Here is a 22,441-nt window from a genome sequence, read left to right on the forward strand (position 1 = left end):
AAGGATACTAATTGGTTGACACGGGAGTTAAAAGTAGAGTTTGATTGATTATTTATGGGAGATAGCACCCTGAATAGAATTAAAATTGAGCTGTGTGATACAATTCAAATTATGTTTGGAACCTGCGTCTCTGATTGGTCGGTATATCCCAACATCCCATTGGTCAGAATCAGTTACTTTCTCTCAATCAATAGGATTCTTCAGAACTTCTGTTACGAGCACATCATGCATTAATGAAGGCTTTAATTTAGTAGTCGGTGATTTTTTTTAAAAAAAAAGTTACATTGGGTTGATAAAAGTCTAGTAAATACTTGTAGCGCGTTGTTAAAAAAGAAAAAGGGTTAAAATTGATGCTCAATTGCTGTTTTACCCCGTAAAAATTGCCCATCTTGACCACCGAAATAAATTTGCCTTTACCCATCTATAATTTTAAAACGTATATGCTTAGATTTACAATAATAATAATAATAATAATAGAAATAATAATAAATTGTTTACGGATCCGCATATTACAAGAGATATTACTTACAATATTTAAAAGACAATTCACAATTTAGTACTTTAAATGCATTCCGATAGGACATCATCGACTCCTATGGATCGTTCGCAGATCCCAGATTTAAGCAAATGAGAACGCTCTGAAAAAAAGCGAAGAGACGTTTTAGACAAGAGACGCAGGTAGAAAACAAAAGTCATCAACATCAATCAACAGTCGCCCATTTTCTCATGCAGAATTTTCTGCATTCGCAGCTTTTCTTTCTTCAGCATTTCAGCCTGTGCGATCAGTTGAGTGTTCATTCTCTGTTGCTCGCAAGTTCTTTCTATCATTGCTTTATGATGTCTGTTAGACCTCCGCAGGTACAAACTGGTCCACGGCACAATGTTCTCAGGCGACAGGGGAAAATGTAGTGGCTTTACCTTATGTGGGTTATACAACCCGTTGTAAAATCTAGAACAATTTGACTGGATTGACAAATACTGCCATATTGACATGGTCTTTGAGAAAACAGCGTTTGAGATCCGCTCGCATTCATTGTTGCATAGAAAGTTCCCGAATGTTCTGGAATAAGCACTTTCAGCAAGGAAGATCAAAAAGGCTTCATTGAATTCAAACTGAGTAGGAAAACAACGTGTAAATTGCCAAACAGCATCTAAGAACAACAAGAAGACTGGAGCCGCAACTTTTCTGGAATCTTTGGCTTTGTTTTGGACAAAGAGCGAGGACAGACGTTCTTCAAACGGATGACCAGCCAAAACCCACTCACGATGAATGAGCTCCTGGAACCCTCGCATCCTCCGACATTCTGGGTCTGCGATAATTTGAGTCAACGAGGTACTACATAACGTCGTATCCCTTCCCTCTAATCCATGAACAAGTACTGATGTGTATTCCTGATTAAGAATTTGGAACATCAAGCTCGCATGAATGATCAAACTCCTGACATGGTCTAACCACTTTGAGCTCTCAATGGCAAGGAGATAACTTTCAACTGAGGAATGGTTCGCTTTCAGAGCCTTCATGAATTTGACCAGAGATTCCAACATGTTGGACACGCGCTCCAGAGGTCGCTGAAAGTGATGGAATTTCGGTTTATAATCTTCAGATTCATAGCCCCCTCCGCGAACTTTGTCACTTGATGCATCCGCCTGTGATCTAGTATCAACAATATAGGAAACATTAATATTTTTGTTGTGCGGCGCTGATAATGCCAGAACATGGTAATCTTTCGGCGACGTTCGATTCATGGAAGTCAGTAATGGTTGACTAGACCTGACTAAAGCCGTTTGTTTTGCTTCGTGAATAAAACAGACAACTGGGAACCTCCCACCCTCTCTAAACTTCGAAGACTGTACCAGGTCATCATCAGTAACTGTAACAGGAACTATAATTCTTTCGGGATAACTTTGGCAAACTCCGAAACCCTTGTTGACTTCTGAAATTCTAAACTGCATGTTTTGTGATCTTTTGTTCATTTTGTGCAACGTGCTCAGAAGGCTAAACATTTGCCACCCAGCACTGAAGTCATCTAAATTGGGAATTAAAGGATTATGATTCATATTAAAAGCAGGCATTAATTGAACTTGAGAACTTATTTTTTCCTTTCTAACTCTGATGAAAGATGCCACATTTGAACACTCCGAACTCGTTTTGAAGGTAAACTTAAACGTGTAAAAATGCTTGCATACAAGCACTATGTGAGCATCAGGCGGTGTCAGAGACTCAATTAAGGAATCTATCAACTGATAGTACAAAGTAAAGGGATCGTCAAAACAGTGATCCCGTTTCAGAATGCCCAGGACGTCGTGTCCACTTTTAGATACAGATCCACCCGAAAACTTTTTCATATCAGTCACGCTGATGTACTGCATTTCAGTTGTTAAGGTTCCTTCAAATATCAGCGCCGGGGTGGTTCCACAAACTTCAACTCTAACATCCGGAACATTTGGAGTCGCCTCCGGCTCAGCAATTATACAAAAATCAGAGGTCATGATCAACCTGAAAAGATTATCTAATAAACATAAAACGACAAACGCCGGACGAATTGCTCTCGAACGACTTGCGAGGCAAACAATTTAGAAGGTGGCATAGGCTAAAGAACTTTTATGATACAAAAATTCTGACTCGGTCGGGGTGCGAACTTGCTTCCTCTTGGATAAGAGTCGGCGACAGTTGCACTTCACTACACGGACTATGTACAATCTTGGCTCACAATCGCTTTATTATTTTAGCTACAGATTTTAATTTCTGAATGCGCGCAATTAAAATCAGTCGAGATGTTTAGCGTGAAAGTCACTCAAGAAGTGAAATTGAAAGAATGTTCTAGCAGAAAACGCGCAAGAGAAAATTTTGCATAAGAATAGACACCCCCGTTACAATAATTGCTTCAGACTTCGTTTGAGAGCAATTAAAAACATTAGAGCAGTTAAAACGCAAAGGAAACAAGGCGACTTGGTAATGTGCAATTGCACATAAGGTTCCGACCCCGCTCATCCCCACAATTTTGGTATGATTGTCTACCAAATGAGGAACATAGAAAAACCCAAAAATTCAAGTATTTTTTTTGGTGAATGAACAAAAAGACAGCCTCCAAAGCAAATAACTCAGTGGTGGAGTGAAAAATGGTGCATTAGATTGATGAGATGTGCAAATAATCAGAAAGCGAGTCAAGACGAACAGTAATATCAAACAGCAACAACAACAACAACAACAACAGAAATTAATTACATCAAAAACTTCATGTCCGTTTTAAAAAACAAAACTTAATAACAAAGTCAAAATAGCGTCAGATAAAACTGATATTACACAAAATAACTTTCAATCCACCAGAAAAGATATGGGACTACTCAATAAAAAAGGCTTGGTAGCAATTAAACGATAAGGAACAAAAACAGTAAAGTTGTAAAATTCGCTTAATTCGCTTAATAAAAACAATTAATTTCACAGTAATGAAAACCATTAGAAATCAACTAAAATATCTCTTAGATCTAACCTTACAAATTCTTCTATAGAAAGAATTAGGAACTGTCTGTATTCAATTTTTTATGCGTTTACAAAAAGAACAACAAATAACAGAACAAAAAATCAATTGAAACTTGGCAGATAACGCATTCGAAACCATAAAGCCATACTATGGCCATCAAAATATGTTCGATTACACATTCTGCGAGCACCGATAATGTATTTTTAGGTATTTACCCATTTTTCTCGTTTTCTAGTTTTGTCACATTATCACGTTATTGACAGTTCGTATATTACAACATTGGTTTTCAAAATAAGGCACAATTGATATTATTAAAATCCTGGAAGATATAGATTATGATTTTAGCGGCTTCGACACTACTTTCTTGAAGAATTAGGTTACAGTGTCGAAGCCGCTAAAATCATAATCTATATCTTCCAGGATTTTAATAATATCAATTGTGCCTTATTTTGAAAACCAATGTTGTAATATACGAACTGTCAATAACGTGATAATGTGACAAAACTAGAAAACGAGAAAATTGGGCGAATACCTAAAAATTTTTTTTAAAAAACGTGAAATCTAGTAATATCAAAGCCAGAAAACCATAATTTAAGGCATAAAACCACAACAAATGTTGAATTTGATTTCAATAGAAGGAAAAGGCGGTCTTTCATTGCTGACAATAAAGAGAAAATAGAGGCAAGTCATTATTTATTTAAAAATCCAATAATTTTAAAAGTCAAAACAACCATAAGCTTTCAAGTAATCAACTGGATACAACAATGTGCAGCTAATTAGGAATCCAATTGGACCAATCATTAGTTAGCTTCGGTCTGAAATGTTCTGTCATTTAATTAATGTAGAAAAGATCAATTTTTTAAATTTTTATCGATTTTTAAAAAGACCGGCTGATTACAATCCGAATCATTTTTGGATTATACTAGTCCAATATTGGTCCAAAACTAGCCCTGCTAATGCTGTTTCTCGATGAGGAACACTTAATTATTCGAGTGTTCTAGATATTGATATTTAGTTAGTTAAAAACACAAAAAGATGCTGCGTTTTTGATAATCAACGAATGAATTTAGCAATAAACGGCAGTTTTAATTACAGAGCACTCAACGAAATTTGAAGTACAAAAGCCCCATTTTGAGTCTAAAAAGATTGTGTTAATGGACGTTGGGTCTGTACTTCGTGTAAATTTAATCAAACTGGACTAAAGAAAATTATTTTGTGCTGTTTTTGATGAAAATCTTAATTTGAAAACATTTAGCCAGATTTTTTTGACAAAAAAATTCAAGAAAATAGCCTACAATAAAGTTTTTTGTCTTTAGAAATAAAAATCATAAACACTTTCTGAAAAATTAACAAATTTTAGCAAAATTGGCGAAGTTTTAGCCAAAAATTTTGAAAAATGTGAATAAAATCTCACCAAAATTCACTCTATTTTCTCAAAATTTAAACATCGATAACTTCCTGTAAAAAACGAAATTAATAAAATCTTTTTAATTCCATATTCTGCGCTGGAAAAGCTTTCTAATGATACCAGTCTCAACACCCAAAATTGACTGAACAAAAGAAAACCCATTTGAGTATATAGTTCCTTCCCCCTGAAGAGGGGTCGGAATAAAAAGTGGATCGGTAATATTTGTTCGCACGGTATTCTTACGCGGTATTCTTTCTGCGCCTCAAAATCTAATCCATACATTAAAAAACGTTCAATTATAATCTATAGGAGTATCTCATAGAAATGGTTAATTAACTGAAAAAACAGATCGCTGGATTTATAACGGGATTTAAAATGATTTCAATGAAACACTGCGTCGTATTACTTTAATTGAAAAAGTTTCTGTGCAATCTTCAGAGTTAAAAGAAGCCTTTGATGTTCTTTTTGTTAAAAAAGGAAATTAGCCTTTTCTCGATAATGATGAACTGGAAGCAAACTGTTTTCATATTTGCCAAGCTGTGATTCAAATTCCATAATTAAATACACATAGAAATTGCTAGTTTGGTTTGAGAGCTCCAAAGGAAATTAGCACAACTTCAAAAATTGTAGTTCTTGAATATTTCGCCTCAGAAATGCTAATAATCGATCTCTCTCGCAATAGACAATCGTGGGAGAAACTTAGTATTTGAGAAATTTATGCAGAGAATTTGTGATGACTTTCGGATAACTTTCAATGCCAATTTTTTTTTTGCGTCAATTCCTTTGTCAATAGCTCCCCAATTAAATTTATGGAAGTACTTAGGAAGTACTTTTTTAGGATAGGAAAAGATGTTCCTTTGATATGTTGTGTTTGAGATCGATGATCAAAAGATGCTTTTTCTGCGCGTAAAAAATCAAGCAGAAAACGATTAAAATTTCAAAAACCCCAAATGGTTCCTGTAAATCTCTAATCTCTAGTGTGAGAAATTCTTACTGGTTCCGGATTGTTCGAAAAACAAAGCATAGTCACATGTTTTAGAATTAACATGAAAAAGCAGTTTTTGAGTAGATTATTAAAATGGATATCAAAATAGTAATGAAAGCAGTTTTACGGTGCCCAATAGAAGAAAATTTATATATATATATATATATATATATATATATATATATATTTCTCACTACTCATACCAAAAACTATTTAAAAAAACACGAAACCAAAAGGATAATCAATTCATTATTCAACCTATTAAGCGCTAATGCCAAAAACAATTTTCATTAAAAGCAGTTCAGACTAGGATTTTCTCCAATAATTAAAACAGGTTTTACGAAGTTTAGTTACAGATCATTTTAGCATTGTAAAGCTAAGTAAATAACTAGAAACATTTGCAACCAGTGAGATATTTTCTGCAGATCGATAAAGTACAAATGGCAAAAAGCGTTACCAAAATGGGCCATTCCAAAAAGGCCAGGCTAGTATATAGTTTTTTTAAACCCTGATTACTAATCAGGGTTAAAAATCTATATACTAGCCTCTCTTTTTTTGGATTGGCCAACTTTGATACCGCTTTTTACTATTTGTTCATTATCTATCTGCAGAAATTGCCTCAATGGTTGCAAATGTTTCTAGGTATATGCTTAGCTTTATTATGTTAAAATGATCTATAATGAAAATTGGCGCATGAAATGGGGGTTGGAACAAAAAGTAAGACTGAAAATCGAGCTCAGTAAGAGCGACTTCAACACGAATATCAAAAAAATGCCTCGATAAGAACAACGTCATCGTTCTCATAAGATCCGCTTGAGGAAAACATACAATTAATAAAATTTGAAAAACAATTAAGGGGAAATAAATCAATCAAAATAGCAAAAATTCATTTTACTTCAATATCTTACAAAACAAATACGAATAGAGAAAATGTCTCAGGCTAAAATTTACAGTCATATGTTGGGCTCATACATAGAATATTTACATTTAGAGATAGGCCTCAGACATACACCAAGGAGTAGAGGTAACATTACAGCTCAATTTCACATCAACCTGAATGTAGTTGTAATTCTCAACTGATAAAGTAGTAATTCGGGGTAGAGAAGATAATTGCACGTCACGATACCCATAATGTCTGTCTCGTTTCCTTCTCGCAGACTCCAACCAGTTTTTGGAATCGCGACTACCTTTGGCGTTTGGAACACTGATATGTATAAAAGCGTTTTTTCTATTTAGCGGCAGCGACAACATAGATATATTTAGACCTTTTTCTGTAATTCGCAAACGAAATTCGTCATCTTCCAAACCCCAGCCCCAAAACTTATTTGAGAACCCGTTGGCTCTTTCGAAGTGCTCCCTGCGTATTAGCGTTACACCGCCAAAATAAGAGTCGAAATTGTAGAATGGGTGGTACTTAGGGGCAGTAAGATGTATTGGCCCAGAACTGTTCGGGTAAATATACTCTATTAGCGGACTATTGGGTAGCAAATCGATGTCGTGAAGAGCAAAATAGTCACAGTCGGGGTGTCCGTATAAGAATCCGACGTTGATCAGAGCTCCTCTGTTGAACCTGTATCTATCAGCTTGGTTGATGATGTAAATTGAGTGACGTGTCAACTGATTGGAGAGAAATTCGCTCAGATACGGCACAAAAACGCTCAGCTGCGCCCATCTATCTCGATAAGGAACAACGACACATAGGTAATGCCTTGATTTTGGAATAGAAATTTTGGCATCTTTATTTTCAGAAATATATTTGCCCAAGTTTTCATCCTGGGGTGATGGGATGCTCATGAGCACAATAGGGTAGAGAATGATGAAAATTAAGCAGAACAGGACAGAGAATGTGAATATTATAGACACCAAGGGTGGCCTGTCAGAATAAGAATTGTACATAATTCTCATAAACTTGTTGTGTCCATCATTATACCTAAAAATAAGAGAATACAAAACCTCATGATGAAAACTTGTCGCAGGAGCTTTTAGCTATTTTCACTAAATTTACGTTGCAAACGTTTTCAAGGTCAAACTAGAAAAAAAATTATTCCCAGAGGCAAAATTTTTCAAAATCTAGAAAATTTTATAAGGCGCATTTGCTCTTCTTGAGCGCTGGTATGACTGGTTGCTCAATTCATTTTCAATATCAATAAATTCCAGACCACTTCCAGAGCAGCAAAAAAAAACTAGGAAACTAGAAAACAACCCAAACATTGCTACAACACAAAAATTCAAACATGTTGTTGTAGCTGTCGCACAGAGCTGAAATTCGCAGGCAATTTTGGCGGGATACAGGCGCTTATTGCCGTTTTTATCTGGTACCCTATTTACGTTTTTATCATAGAGCAATGGAACAAAATCCAAACATCAATTACAAAGCCCGTCTCAAAAAATTGAGTTTGAAAATCTCTAATGCGAAAGAATTGCTAAGATCAGCAGATAATAAAACAGCAAATAGTAAATAAAACACAGTTTCATTTCGATGCTTCGAATTGCTACATGACTGAGTTGATTTTGAAATTAAGCATTGAGCTCAGAAACCTCCATGCATTTAAATTTTTTCTTACCTACCATTTACAGTTAACTGATTGAGTCGGTTGCAACTTTCTATTTTTTTAAAAACAAAAAACAGCATTGTAATAGACATTTAGCAGATATTCAACTGGTTTTCTAATACGAGTGCACGTTAAGTTTCAACAAAAGGCGCTTCTACTTCGTTGTCAATTGTAATCTTAGAACAACATGACTGTTGTCTTGCACTGCCATGCAAATTAGAAGCAATGGAGGACAAAAGATAATTTTGAATTTTGATCAAACCAAAAAATTCTGAGCTCACTTAGATCTGAATGGTATTCTCAACCTTAAAAAAGTGTTTATGATGACGACTCTTTTTGTAGTTACTATTATATGCAATTTCTTAAAAACCAAGAGACAAATGCTGATAATCCTAATTTAATAACTTGAAAGGAATCTAGTTGAGCAATAAAAAATGGCAAATTAGAAACAAAGTCAGATTTACATTGGTAGCGAATTGAGCATTTTGGGCTCCAAAACTCTAACGTTAAACCTTTAACCTTGAATTAAGGCTTTTCCAGCAGCTGCACCCCTCTAGGAGCTTCAAGGACTACTAGAGCTAATCTTGGCCCTGTAACACAACTTGATGCCCACTGGCCCTTACCTGTTTATACCATTTCGAAAGATCAAAGTCTATTGAAAAATTATGAAAACAAAAAAAATAGCAGGACAAATCCTGAAATACAATCCAGAAAATTGAATTCATAACTTAGAACTACTGTATCTGACCAGCAGAAGAATTGAACAATGCACGCCAAAAAGACAATATCACAACTTGAGAAACTACAAAAAATAAACAAAGTATCACTGCTAAAACTCTTGAAGCATTAACCCTGAAGGCCAAATTTATTGAAATTTTATAAAATTCGATCTTTTAATATGCTCAAAGTCATTTTTGTCTCTTGAATCTCTCAAAAAATTAATATGGAAGACCTAAAACAGTTTCATTAGCCCTCAAAGAGCGAGAAACTCAGAAAATGACAAAAGTTTTAAAGAAAAATGGAAGCAAGTTTTCTAACTCTAAAATTTGTGATATTATTACATTCAGACCAATTGAAAAACCTCTAAAAACTATTCGATAACCGAATTCCACCCCTTACAAATCTTTGTTGACCTATAAAGATCGTGAAGAGGGAACATGAAAAATTATTTTCAGAAAAATTACATCAAAAAAGTGCAAGAAGTCGTATTATTAAAACGTTGTAAACATTCCTTTGTCCCTAGCAATTATTCTGTAAACTAACATCATACCCTAGACGTGGTTATCATGTGCTCAAATAATTAGTATTCGCTAGTGGTTGTTCATTTTGGTTGAAAGCAATTCTAGTTGATCAAATTGATTTGTTTACTCGAGTAAACTCTTTCAAATAACAACTTTTCTGGCAAGAACGAATACGTTGCTGAATTAACGATGGTTGTTCACAGCATTACAGCTTTAACAATTTAGCGAACGAAAATTGTGCTGAGCACCTATTACAATTTAACGATTTTTCTGTTATTATTCACTATTGGATAGCTTTAGCGGTTTGGATCTTCGAATGGGTGAGTCGACAATCTTTTTCGACAACTGAAGATCTCCTCTGGTAAAAACTTTATTTCAGTAATACAACTGTTTATTAGCGAGCAACTATTTTGTCTGTTACAATTTTAATATCTTGTTATTTACATTCGAATATAGGCAAGTATTAAACAGATTTTTCCAAAGTTGATTGGAATTCAGTAGTAAAGTTCAATTATGTAATAATGTGAACAAAATGATGGCATAATAAGAGTTAGTTAAATAACAGTAAAAGGTCAACGTTTGAACTTGGGTTTGAGCTACGTCATACTCCCCTCCTCAGGGAGACTTCCGGGCTCGAAAAACTTCGATATCCATCATTCAGCGACGAAGCTCAAATCCGTAAAAGAGTAGAAGTTTGCCACAGTTCCATACCAGTTAGAAAGGATACATGCGAGTAGAAAAGAATAAATGATCGTCCAACAATAGTACCATTTGATAAGATCAGAAGAAATTGCTCCACTCCAACCGAATAATAGTTAATGAAAAAGTGATCTGTCGCAGTATAGGAGGAACTATTGGTCTGCTGCAAGGGTATTCTTCTTCAGTTTGGTAGTGCACATTATACTTTACAATACAACTGCACTAATTCAGAGATCAGTTTCAATGCGCTGAGAACAAGTTTGTGAGAGACATGGGTCTGAATTTGTTTCTACGGTTTTGTTCAACGTAGATAATGATGTGCGTGAGCGAGATTTACTTCTCGGTCTAGTGGCTTCAGTCAGAATGTGATAGTTGTCTTTCCATTTTTGTGGAATGGCATCAGCAGCAATGTTGTCCTTCACACTAATGACTGGTTTGACACCAATGTCGTCATTTTTTGGTTGAGGAATGATGGAACAAATTTACGAATGATCTTAAATCTTTGATAAAGATAGAGAAACAAAATGTGTAAAATGATGTTCCCAATGAAAACAATAACTGTAAGCGACAAAGACAATTTTAATGGGACGTATTCTTTGAATTCAGACACAAGTGTAGGCTTTAACGTTCTCATATCAGCAGTGATTGGTCTCGCAATCTGAACCAAGTCATCACTTGACTTTATTTTTGGGCTTCGAATCAGCTCTGCTCTCACTTTTCTCAGAAGCTCTACTCCCGCTGTTGTTCGAGACTCGAAGTAGGGCATCTGATCGATTTGTGGAATTTCGCTCATCAAATGCTCCAAGGGGTCTGGTAGCTTAACTTCGATAAGTTTCGCTTCAACTCGGTCGCAGCTCTCGAGATCGGATCGAATCTTCAAATTTTCTCCAACAATTATTTGATAGTTGCATTCGACTGTTATAATGCATATCTTGCATCCCGGAATTATTCTGTTCCATGACTTATGTACAGAATCATGACTGTACTCACGCATTTCATAAGAATCTGAAGCCGAAGTGATTAGCCAAATGCCGTATCCTAAATTGGCAGCATTCGCTTGCGTAGGAAGGTAAAATACTTCCGTGTCGCAAGTCTCCGCTGCTTTTAGGGTCGAACTAACGAAGAGGGTTGTCAGGCAAGAAGGATGATTCGTTTGGGTAGCGATAGTCTCATGGCATATTCGGTATCTAGCTGATCCTAGACATGCCTCAACTGATCTTTTGAAAGTGTTACCGATTCCATTTGATCCTCTGATATGGCAAGATAGGGCGCTTCTATGACCCATCGGATTGCCATACGAGGTTCTGGCTGTGGCATCGGAACTATTTGCGCCTGGTACGTAGAAAAAACAGTTTGTCGCGAAGCCAACGGAATGGCAAGTGTAAGAACTAGTCCTTCATCCAAAGTCACGACATCTCGAAGAAGTTTTGCGTCATAATATGATAATAAATCTGTTGGGGGTATGGCTAACGACAATCTGCTACCACCTAAAGACTGGTCAGCAGCGACAGATTTCAGTATATCAAGTAGAGATTCCTTGGGTACCAAGGACATTGGTAAATGTTGTTGTAGTAAAGTTGGGATGGCATTTAGGACATTCATGCGATACGTGTAGAGAGCTGTTCTATAGCTTTTGACGTCCGTATAGAGCATTGAGAGAAGAGAGGCTGCTGTGTCGAAGTTGAAATTGAGCTGTTGGTTCGAGAACAGCATTTGGGTGCAGTCTCGTAGAATGTGGAAGTTGCCCTCGAAAACTTTAAATTGCTCCTCGATGATAGCCCAATTTTTATTCTGTGTCTCTATCATCTAGTTTTGTGTCTCTCTAATCTCTTTCAATTCATTCCCAACTAAGAAAAACTTTTCATCAGTTGCAGTTTTTATCTGCATTACGTAGTCCGTCAGTGATGAAGTGAAACTGTATAGTCGATCAATATTAGCTGCATTCTCTTTAGCTCTGTCTTGGCATGATCTAAAAATGCCAGAGAGACCGCATCCGCCTCCATTTCCCATGAGGACACCAGAACCAAAGAGCCCTATTCCAGCCATAGCAGCGACTGCGACATGTGCTCCTCGTTCAACTCGGTTGTTTGTTCCTCTGATTTCATCACTGTTGTGGAGAAAGGTTGAAGTTTCGTTTCGAATGAGTTGAACATCCAGACTCGACTTATTGACTTCTTTCTCTATCTTTGACATGATCCAATTAACATTGAAAGATGAGGCAATTCCATTAAAACTAGATGAGAAATCAAGTGGGCAGTGGATAGATGGTAATTTCCACATGTCACTAAGGCGTTTGAGTAATGTATTCAACTCTGGTTTTAAGGAAAAGTTGTACGATGGATATGGAACCATGAATTGAACTGGTACGAACTTTTCGGCCAGCAGAACTTTCGTTTCTTCGTTGAAAAATATTCCTTTTTCGAGTACATCATCAAAGTTGCAATCTTCTGCTGTTTGAGCGGTACGAATACAGAATAAGATGAAATTAAGCATTATAGTGGCAAACTTCATCCTTCTAAACATGAGAATAATTATGAGTTTGTTTCAGGAATGGAGTTTTATGGCAACTGTTACAGGTTTTAGTATGAGAACAAATATACGCATGTTTGTAAAACATTATTTTCAGTAAACAGTACCGCCTGTGGCATTAGGTGTAGGAACTTTTAGGTGAGAGTCATGTATATTTGTAGTATAACAAATTCAGTTTAAATCCGTATCGCCGACTGTGGCGTTAGGTGTAAAAAACTACTTTGTTAGTTTGCTCTTTAATTTTGACAGTTCACAACTCAGTGCTCGGTTGTGAGTGGTGGAGGGACGTTACTTTTAATTGCGATAGTGTAATTGTTTTCTATTTTGCTTTTTATCAGGTGATAGTACAATAACTTGCTTCTTATGCTCAATTGTTGCAAAATTATGTGTGAGCCTCAATGCGTCGTAGTTTTTTGCCAAGGTTTCTGTTTCCAAAGTGTCAAAAAGGTGAAAATCTATTTCAGAGACGAAATGGATAGAACCCTTATGTTGAGAAGTAAAAACTTTATCAAAAATGGCAATAAACTAGGAAAGGAGGCTGCCTTGACTTCGCAAGTGGACCGCGATTGTTGGGCGAAGCGGTTCAAGCGCTCTTATTTAAACAGTGAAGGCGAGTTACAGAGTGGTGGGAAAAAAGTTGCAACCGTTAAGAGCGTTGCGGAAGTGCTCGATGTTGCACATGTGAAGAACGGCATTCACCATGACCAGATAAAACCAATGGTGACGGCCTTAACAGCGGCAGGTCCATTTCTTCCACCTTACACCGGAGGCCTTGAACAAGCAGTAAAAGAGTAAGTTTGTTGTGCTCCCTTGCTTTTTAGTGGCAACTAGGTTAGGCGATTACTAAAATGCGGTGTCTGATGTTTGTAGATATAAACGATCTTGTCCAACTTGTTACAAGTATAATCATCGATACGATAAGTTCCTTGTGACGAGTTTGAGCACACGACGGCGACAAGACCTTTGTACCGCACTAGATTCAGAATGGACGGCAAATCTTAGCGGGCACACAACGGATCCCGTTGTACTGGGAACGCCGGATCTAGGTGTAAAGACAACAAAACTGGCCGATGAGTACGGCCTATGTATGTTTGCCAGTGTTTACTATTTGCTAACTGGCGAGATATCAAGTAAGAACAGTCTCTCAACTATTGTTTGACATCTTTGTGTGTTCCTATCGATCTCTTTTGTTTTTTGTTCTTAGAAACGAACGGTAAAGAAATGAAGAAAGCGAAGTGCTTTCGCTTGCGCCAAGCAAGTGGGCACAAAGTCATGCAAAATTTCAAGGCTTTCGAAGAATTGTGCCTTCATTGGCTTGATTATCAGATCAATCCGTTCGAAATTCACGATTCAATGAACGGCACGGGACCTGTGGGAGACCACTGGGTAATTGTTTAACTCAAACTTTCACAAAATTGCTTGGTCTAGTTTTTTATCTTGGTCTCATTTAGTATTTGGCGTTGGCATATCTGATGGATGTAGACATCTGCGTCTACTTCGACTATGGCAACGATGATTCGGTCTGGGTCAGATACCATCATAGTCTAGATTCACAGAACAACCACTCAGCCTTGCTTCTAGTGAACAAGCACATACCAGGGAGAGGGTATCACTGCGAACCTTTAATTGATGTGCCAAATGCCGAGTTAGTAAAAAATTCATCTTTTTCCATCTTTTTTTTTGAAAATCAACGTTTTTTTTTCATCTCTTTTTTTGTTTTTAGCGTTGACAATGAGTTCGATTCTCGCCTAGTAAATGGCGAAATAGTTCCTCGAGCTGCAAAAAGGCTGCGGACCGATAAAGACTAAAAACTGGTTTAAACTTTTCAGAACTCATAAAAATTTCATTGTTGGCATTCATTTATTTCCAAGCAGTTGAGTAAAGAAATGTTTGAAACTCATTGGAAATTTGCGGTTACTGTAGTGTTTGACCGTAGTTATGAAATCTGATATTAATTATTTCAAATATTGTCTTTTTTTTAAAAAAAATTGTTATTTTTGTCATTTTCATGCAAAATCCGCCGTCTGGGGTAGGTTTGGAAAAAAATGTCAAAAGTTTGCAAAAAGAGCATTTCCAATAAGTCAGAGATGACCAGAAAGGATGTTTGTCCCCCCTTTTAGGGGTCTGGAACCAATTTTTGAAATAGAAAATTGACATTTTTGATTTTTTTTTTAAGTTTGGTTACCTTAATTTTTTCGAAGTTTCTTGAAGTAAGAAAACAAGACGTCCATATGAAAAGTGCACCAATCGAAGCAACGAATGTGTTGCACTGTTTCGCACTTTCTTTTTCTACTGGAAAACTTTTTTTTAATATGAAAATGTGTAATTCAATTTGTAAGGAAGCCAATTTTTGCAAAATAATTTTGCAAACATGAGGCCAATGCAGTCCTGCAGAATAGTCAGATTGCTGTATAGCAAGTTTTTTGATGTTTTTGTCTTTTATCTGATGTTTCAAAGTAGATAAACATGCTGCTAGAGATGGGTAACTTGTTCGTTCGAATGCTGAATTTTTGGTTATCAAATTGAACACAGTCCGGTTTTTGATGTTGTCAAAAACAGAAATAACAGATCCTATTGAACACTGACTTGTTAGGTGATAAAGGTTGATGTGGTTTAAATTAATATTCATTTGCTTTAACTTCTCTAATAAATTATCAATAGATGTAGTTTGGACTACAGTGTCATCAAATTGTTCAATAGTTGATTTGTGATAAAAAACTCTCAGATGACTTGCTTGTATATTACTAATATTACTGGAATTGGTTTGTTCTGTGGCTTTTCTGATTCTAGATCTGCAACCAACAGCTAGTTTTGCTATTGGTGAAACTTCCTTTGATGACGTTGTTCTAGGAGTTGAAGTACTGGGTCCAGGTGCTTCAGTTTCACCTAATTGTTGATTTTTCACTTCTTCGCTTCTTTTGATGTTAAGTTTTGTCGCTCTTGATTCAGCTGCATCAGGATTTTTGACTAGACGTTCCATGTTTTTTCTATACGACTGCTTAATATTACTTTGTTTTTCCGACTTTTTTAAATGCGAATGTGGAATCAACATCTTCCCGTCTATTGTACGAATCATGTGCGGGTGATCTTTAGAAGCAGGTGGTGGAGAACGTGTTCCTTTTTTGAATTGTACTTTTCGTGATTGAGTCTTTAATTGTCTTTCTTTGTCTTCAAATAAATTGCGTCCTGCTTCACGCTTAATTGTTATTGGTGTTTCTGTTTGCTCGTACTCATCGGACTGTGACTCCTCTTGCGTATTGGCGGGCTCTGTCGTGGTTTGCTGTGGCTCTCTGTCTGCGTTTTGTCCGTTGAACTGTTCAAATTGTTCAGTTTCACTTTCATTATTTAGTTCTGGGAAAAATGGAAGTTCAGCAAAGTTGTCTACGACTTCGTCATTTTCTTCTATTGGAATGTTGGCCATCTGCTCTCCTTGTAGGTTGCCCGCGTCTTCTGCCGGCTGAAAAGGCTGAGCAGGGACATGGGGAACTATTGGAGCTACAGCAGGTGCAGGCAGTGCTCCTGCTGCGGCTATTGGGAAAGAGAGTGTGACTGTTGCAGGTTGTTGCTCTGTTTGATCTTCTTGATTTTCTTGTGGCACGTCGTCAATAAAGTGGTGTTCAAGCACTTTTGGAATTTGTTCATCGAACAATTCTGGTTCTTGTCTGTTTTTTCCCAAAAGAGGATCAGGAACGAATTTGTCCGGATCAATGTCATCAAGATCTGATGGCTTCACGTTTGGTGTATAGGGTCTAAGTCTTATACGGTGTACACATTGTGTGAACAAAGTGCCAACCTTCCGAATCAGGTAGTTTGAATTTGTGAGTACTCTCTCAATTCGATACAACGGCAGCCAAACAGTCATTGATTTATATCCAAAGTCAGATTGATTCATGAGCTTTGGGTTAAGTAGCAGGCAAAACGAATAAAGTGCTAGAAGGCTTGAAAGTGCTTTTTCGTCATAGTATGTTCGATACTTGTGATAAGCGTGTATTAATTTTGACTTATTCTCGGAGAATTTTTGCTGCATAGCATCTTGCAATTGGATAACAAAGTCAGATTTTGGATCAAGATTTTTCAAATTTTTATTATTGAACCTCACATCCAAGGGTTTAATCGGTTCACGACCGTGAAAAATTGATGTGGGTGTGCAACCTATTGACGAAAAATATGAGGTATTATGAATGTAGGTTGCTAGAGGCACATTTGTGCCAGTTGGACCATTGTTCATTCGTATTGAGTTTAAGAATTCTTTTCAGCGCTCCGTGTGCTCTCTCAACAACACCTACAGATTGCGCGTGCTTAAGTGTGGCGTGTTTAAGCTTTACTTCAAGCAATTGTGCTAACTCGTGCATTAGATCGGATACGAAACTACTGCCTAAGTCTGACAAAAATGTATGTGGTATATAACTGTGTTGGAAAAATATTGATGTGAGCTCTTGTGCTACTCTTTGTGCGCTTACATTAGTGAGTGGTACAGCAAAAAGGTTTTTCGAAAAAACATCAATACCAGTCAAAGCATACTTATAAACAGTTCCACGAAGTGGACCGACTAGGTCGATTTGAAGCATGTCCCCGGGAAAAGACTGTAGTGATGATAAGCGTTGCAAAAATGTTTTTAGCACTTTATTGGAAATGAGTTTTGTCTGTATACATGTTAAGCAATTTTTGACAGCATTTAGAAGATATTATGTAAATCCAGGAAAATAAAATCTTTTTCTGAACTCAAAGGCAGTTCTAACTACTCTTATGTGTCCAGCAATTTTCGAATTCTGCAATCTATAGATTACCTCTTTCCAAAGGTGTTTAGGCAGGCAGTACTGGTTGTACAGAACTTTGCCAGTGTCATAAAAAAACTGTCGATACAGAACATCATTTTCAATTGTTAGTCTATTGAATTGCTTAGCGTATTTTTTGAGTGCGAATGATGCGTACTTGATATCCTCAACAGTGTTATTTTGTTTCCAAAAGATAACACGCTTGATAACTTCATCTAATGACTGCTCATGTTTAAGGTCGATAGGATTCAAGCGTTCAGTCAATTCGTGCAAAAAATCGGCAGGATCATGCATCAAAACTGCATTGAGTTCTGGAATTTTCGGTTTCAAACGAATGAAAGTTTGTATTTCAGCGTCGTCGGTTTTTGAACTTTGCTCCTCAATTTGTCTGAATATTCCATCTGGTATTCCAGATTGCTTCAACTTATCAAGCATTTCAATGCTGACGTTTGCTTTTTGTTCAAGTAAACACTCGATATTTGCCAATGAACTGAGTGATACGTCAAGCGTTTTGGCTGTTGATTCAATTTCTATCTCTCTAATTGGCATTCTATCCGTCAACTTTAGTTTCATTGTTTGCGATGGGTCAGTTTGCGACCTCGAAAGGAAATCGGCAGCGTAATTTTCACTGCCAGGAATGTGAGCGATAACAAGGTTGTATGACAAAACACGGTCAAGAAAATTCCATAGCGACGGCGGAATACTTTTTGCTTGGAAAAATTGGGTTAAACTTTTGTTGTCAGTAAGGACTATTACAGCTTTTTCCGTACCCCAAAGATAATGAGAAAAATGCTCAAGGGCAAAATAAAGTGCAAGAAATTCCTTATAGTAGACTGAGAATTTAAGCTGAGCGTTATTAAACAGTTTTGAACCAAACGCCACTGGCGCATAAGTTTTTCTGTTCTCATTTTTGTTGTTTTTAACATAATCCTCAATCATCAGTACAAAACCGGTGCCAAAATAACTGGCATCGCAGAGTAGAACATACTGCAATCCTGGTTTAGCTAATCTTAACGTTAAATCGGTTGCTTTTACAAGATCGGCTTTGACTATTTCAAGATGTTTTTCGTGTTCCTCTGTTAAGACAGGTTCAATATCCTTTCTCCGTAGCTTGTAGAAGGGCATGAGTTTATCTCCCAAGTTGGGTATAAAATCACGCCAAAACTGGACAAAACCTACTAGACGCTTTACCTGTTTTGGTGTTCGGGGTAACTTGATTGTTTTGAGAAACTTTTCGATTCTTTTTGATTCTGGTTGTATACCTTCTGTTGTTATAATTTTTCCAAGAAACTTGACTTTTTGCGTGGCAAATGTACATTTATTTGGTGAAAGTTTAAGACCTGATGTTCTTATGCATTCAAAAATTTTTCTGAGACTTGGAATCAACTCATCAAATTTTTTTTTACTGCGCTTCCTATGTCATCCATATACTGAGTGCAGATGTTTGCTGCAAGACAAGAATCTAAATAGTGCCTGATAAATGAACTGATTCCTGTTACGGACTTGCTTAGACCTTGTGCTAAACACTTGTATGCATGTGCGAGAGGAAAAATTAAAGGCTAAAAGTTGGACTGAAAGATCATCCGCCATTTGAACACAGTGGTATGCCTGCGAACAATCAAGTTTTGTAAATAAGGATTTTCCTGCAAAGTGATTTGAAGCATCGCTCATGTTTGAGATTGGAAAATTACTATTGATATAGTCATTTCTTAACAGATGATTGATACGCCTTAAGTCAATAAGAATTCTCAGTTTGCCAGAATCTTTGCGTTGCGCAAATATTGGACTACTGTACTTTGAATGTGATAAGGTCGTGATCAAATTATAGTAGTGCATCAATGCAAGTTCTACTGTGAGCTCATCTCTCAGGTGTATTGGCGTTTGTGGACTTTGAACATAAACAGGAAGGTTATGCTCAGGTGTGAGTTTGATCTTTAACTCTGTGTTATAACCTACATCGAAACGGTGTTTAGCAAATATATCAGAAAATTCCACTAGTAACTTTTCTACCTGACATTTTTGCTCAAAGGTTAAAACAGAATTTTGCCAATCGAACTTTTCAAGAATAAGGTCACGATCTTTTGCGTTATTCTTGAGGTCAATTTTATCAAGATTTTGAAAGTGCAGAATTTGATCATAAATATCACGCTGCAAAGGAGACAATTTGCTGGGATTGTCACAGGTTTCAGGGCTCGGAAACCAAAGTTTTTCATATTCTGGTTTTGGTCTGGTTTGGTTCAGAGGCTGAAAGTTTTTTGTTTGAACAAGTTGATTAATTTCAGCTTCCAAGTTTTCGTGGCTTTTCATTTTTGCCAAAGCAATAAGCTGGGGGTCTACATTAACTAGCCTTTCTGTTTGTTTTTCATTCAAAATTTCAAAAAAGGCGACTTTTGAATCAACACATAGGGTTATTTTGTGGTCAGTAATATTAAGTGCTGAAATGAAAACAACTTTTTTCATCTAATGTGCTCAAGGATGATGTTAGAGCTATTTCCGTTTCGTTTTCAAACTGAGCGCAAGGTATTATTACTCCACTGCAATTTTCTAAATTAGGAAAGCTCTTGTCGAGACAACATTCAAGCAATTGATGTGAGTTGGGCTGTAGTTCGTGTTTTTTACTCAGTAATAGGGGAATTTTCTTCAATTTTTTAGATGTTTGCCTCTTTTTATCTTTTGGCTTTATTTCATTAAGTTGTATTGTCATTTCAGGTAATTTCAGTAAATTATAAGCGGGACTAATGTCGATAAAATTTTTCTTGAAGAAAGGGTTTCCTAAACTGACGGTATTCATTGTTGGAAGAACTAAAAAACTATCACTGAAATGATGATTGCCAATTGTGAATTTTACTTTGATTTGCTGTTTTACTACAACTGGGGCACTTGAAGCTAACTTAACAGTGTTATAAGTGGGTGATTCTACCTCAAAACAAATTTGTTTTTTCTCGAAATCATTTAATAAGGATAATGGGATAGCGTTTGAGCAAGATCCTGAGTCAATTAAAGCTCTTCGGCGGAGACTATTATCAAATTTTATTCTAACATAGGAGAGTTTCTCCTTCTAGAGGGATTACTGCGCAAATATTATCCTCAATCTGCATGTCTGGGTCTAGTGAAGTATTTGCATGTAAAGATGGATTTGATGAGCTGGTATCTAATGGAACTTGTGGCTTATCTAGTTTTTTGAAGACCGTTGGAACGGAAAATTTGTTCCACCTCTGCGTCCACGTGATCGCATTGAGCAATTAGTTGCCAAATGATTTGGATAACCGCAGATATGGCAAATGATTTGGGAATATTGAGTAACAGGAACATGTGTTTCCTCAATTGGTTGAAAAACTTGAACAACTGGTTGCTCATTACTTGCTGTTTGTTGTTCTTGGATCGGTTGAAAGTTTTGCGGCGTTGTCCCCGCAAACTGTGGAGCATTAGGAGTATATTGGAAATTATTTTGAGCAGGGAATGAGAACTGGTTGTTGAAGTTATTGAAACCTCTGTATCCTCTCGATCTGCCATAGCCTCGAAAATTTCCTCGACTTCGGTAGTTTGAGTTGTTATATGAACCATTTGTCCACGGTTTGAGCCTCTAAAACCATTTCCCCGAAACTGATTTCCAAAATTCTGACTTTGTGAAAATTTTTGCTCATCGAAACGTTTATTTTGCTCCTCGACTTGCTTACTTAAAGCGCTCATTCTATTTTCCATAGATTCCTGCGTTTGGCTAAGTTTTGATAAAGCATTTATCAAATTATCTGAAATTGTTGGACTCACTTCGTTAAAAGCTCCGTCAATATAGTCCTCTTTTTTGCAAAGATCGTGGATGGTCAGTTGCTTCCTAGCTAAGAGGCATAAATCCTCAACTGTTGTGTTGTCTGGTTGTTCCAACAACTTTGCTCTAAGCCAGCTAGGCATACATTTTTTGAAAAAGCGCTTCGTCTGATTTTGTCTCTCTTGTTGTGCAAAACGTAAATTCTCATCATTTCTAGCATCTACGGCATCTTGAGCCACCTGATCCGCTCCGGGTGGATACGCCTCGGGTATGGGATCAGGATAAGCTTTCAAAGTCATATTTTGCAAGGACACAAGAAAGTTTTCTGGTGAATCAGTTTTTGGGTCGAAACGAACGTTTTCTAACTTGATTACATGCAACTCTTGCAACTGTGGGTTGCAGAAATGGTTTCTTAACGCCGTTAAACTTAGGGCTAAATCATTGCATGTCGCTTCTGGTAAAGTCTGGAAATATCTCAGAGCTGCATCTCTCAGATGCAATTGCAAAAAGTTAGCCTGTTGGGCTCCTGCTACTGCTGCAACTCCTATAATGCTTCTTAAAAGATGCTCGAACTCTCGAAAACTTTCTTTATATGTACCGCTGAACGGTTTTAAGGCAATGTTAGGTTGTGCCATTTTATGTGCTCTAAGTTTAAATGTTTAAGCTTTGTAGTGTAGTTGAGTTGGTTGAACAGTGGTTCAACTTGCCGAGGAATTAAGAATTTTTGGTGTAGTCTCTTGGCTTGATGGCCTTAGACTTATTTAGAATTAAGATTAGAGTAAATGTAAAAGTTTCGAGCTTGACTATTTCTGATAATTATATTTCCTTTCTGTGATCAATGTTTCAAATCAGTTTTCATGATTCAAATCAACAGAATGATATCAGGAACAGATTGTGGTGTGGCGTCATTATAAAAGCACTGTATTAATTCACTGCACAAAAGGTGAAATCTAACGAACCCTTGTAGTCACTATGTTGTTGCGTCTGCCTATCAGCGTCAGCTC

The 22,441-nt window shown here is 36.8% G+C and overlaps 4 protein-coding genes across 4 annotated transcripts in view; 1 reads left to right on the forward strand and 3 right to left on the reverse strand.

Annotated features, from left to right (window-relative positions):
* Positions 1–22,441, forward strand: part of LOC142344913 (26S proteasome non-ATPase regulatory subunit 1-like) — a 628,982-nt gene that overhangs the window by 343,747 nt on the left and 262,794 nt on the right. The window lies entirely within an intron of this gene.
* LOC142344910 (serine/arginine-rich splicing factor 4-like) overlaps positions 1–22,441 on the reverse strand; it is an 87,619-nt gene that overhangs the window by 46,276 nt on the left and 18,902 nt on the right. The gene's annotated exons all lie outside the window — the stretch shown is intronic.
* On the reverse strand, positions 592–2,512 carry LOC142344253 (myotubularin-related protein 9-like). Its single transcript, XM_075395818.1, has one exon. The coding sequence runs from the start codon at positions 2,488–2,490 to the stop codon at positions 706–708; it is 1,785 nt and encodes a 594-aa protein (XP_075251933.1). The 5' UTR covers positions 2,491–2,512; the 3' UTR covers positions 592–705.
* On the reverse strand, positions 6,689–7,863 carry LOC142344254 (beta-1,4-galactosyltransferase 7-like). Its single transcript, XM_075395819.1, has one exon. The coding sequence runs from the start codon at positions 7,778–7,780 to the stop codon at positions 6,863–6,865; it is 918 nt and encodes a 305-aa protein (XP_075251934.1). The 5' UTR covers positions 7,781–7,863; the 3' UTR covers positions 6,689–6,862.

Source organism: Convolutriloba macropyga, chromosome 8 (assembly GCF_964194025.1).
Source record: "Convolutriloba macropyga chromosome 8, txConMacr16.3, whole genome shotgun sequence".
Classification (NCBI taxonomy): domain Eukaryota; kingdom Metazoa; phylum Xenacoelomorpha; order Acoela; family Convolutidae; genus Convolutriloba; species Convolutriloba macropyga.

What these genes read in the sequence shown, in the direction of transcription:
- LOC142344253 (XM_075395818.1), bottom strand. Translation starts at nt 2,490, where the DNA reads ATGACCTCTGATTTTTGTATAATTGCTGAGCCGGAGGCGACTCCAAAT.
- LOC142344254 (XM_075395819.1), bottom strand. Translation starts at nt 7,780, where the DNA reads ATGAGAATTATGTACAATTCTTATTCTGACAGGCCACCCTTGGTGTCT.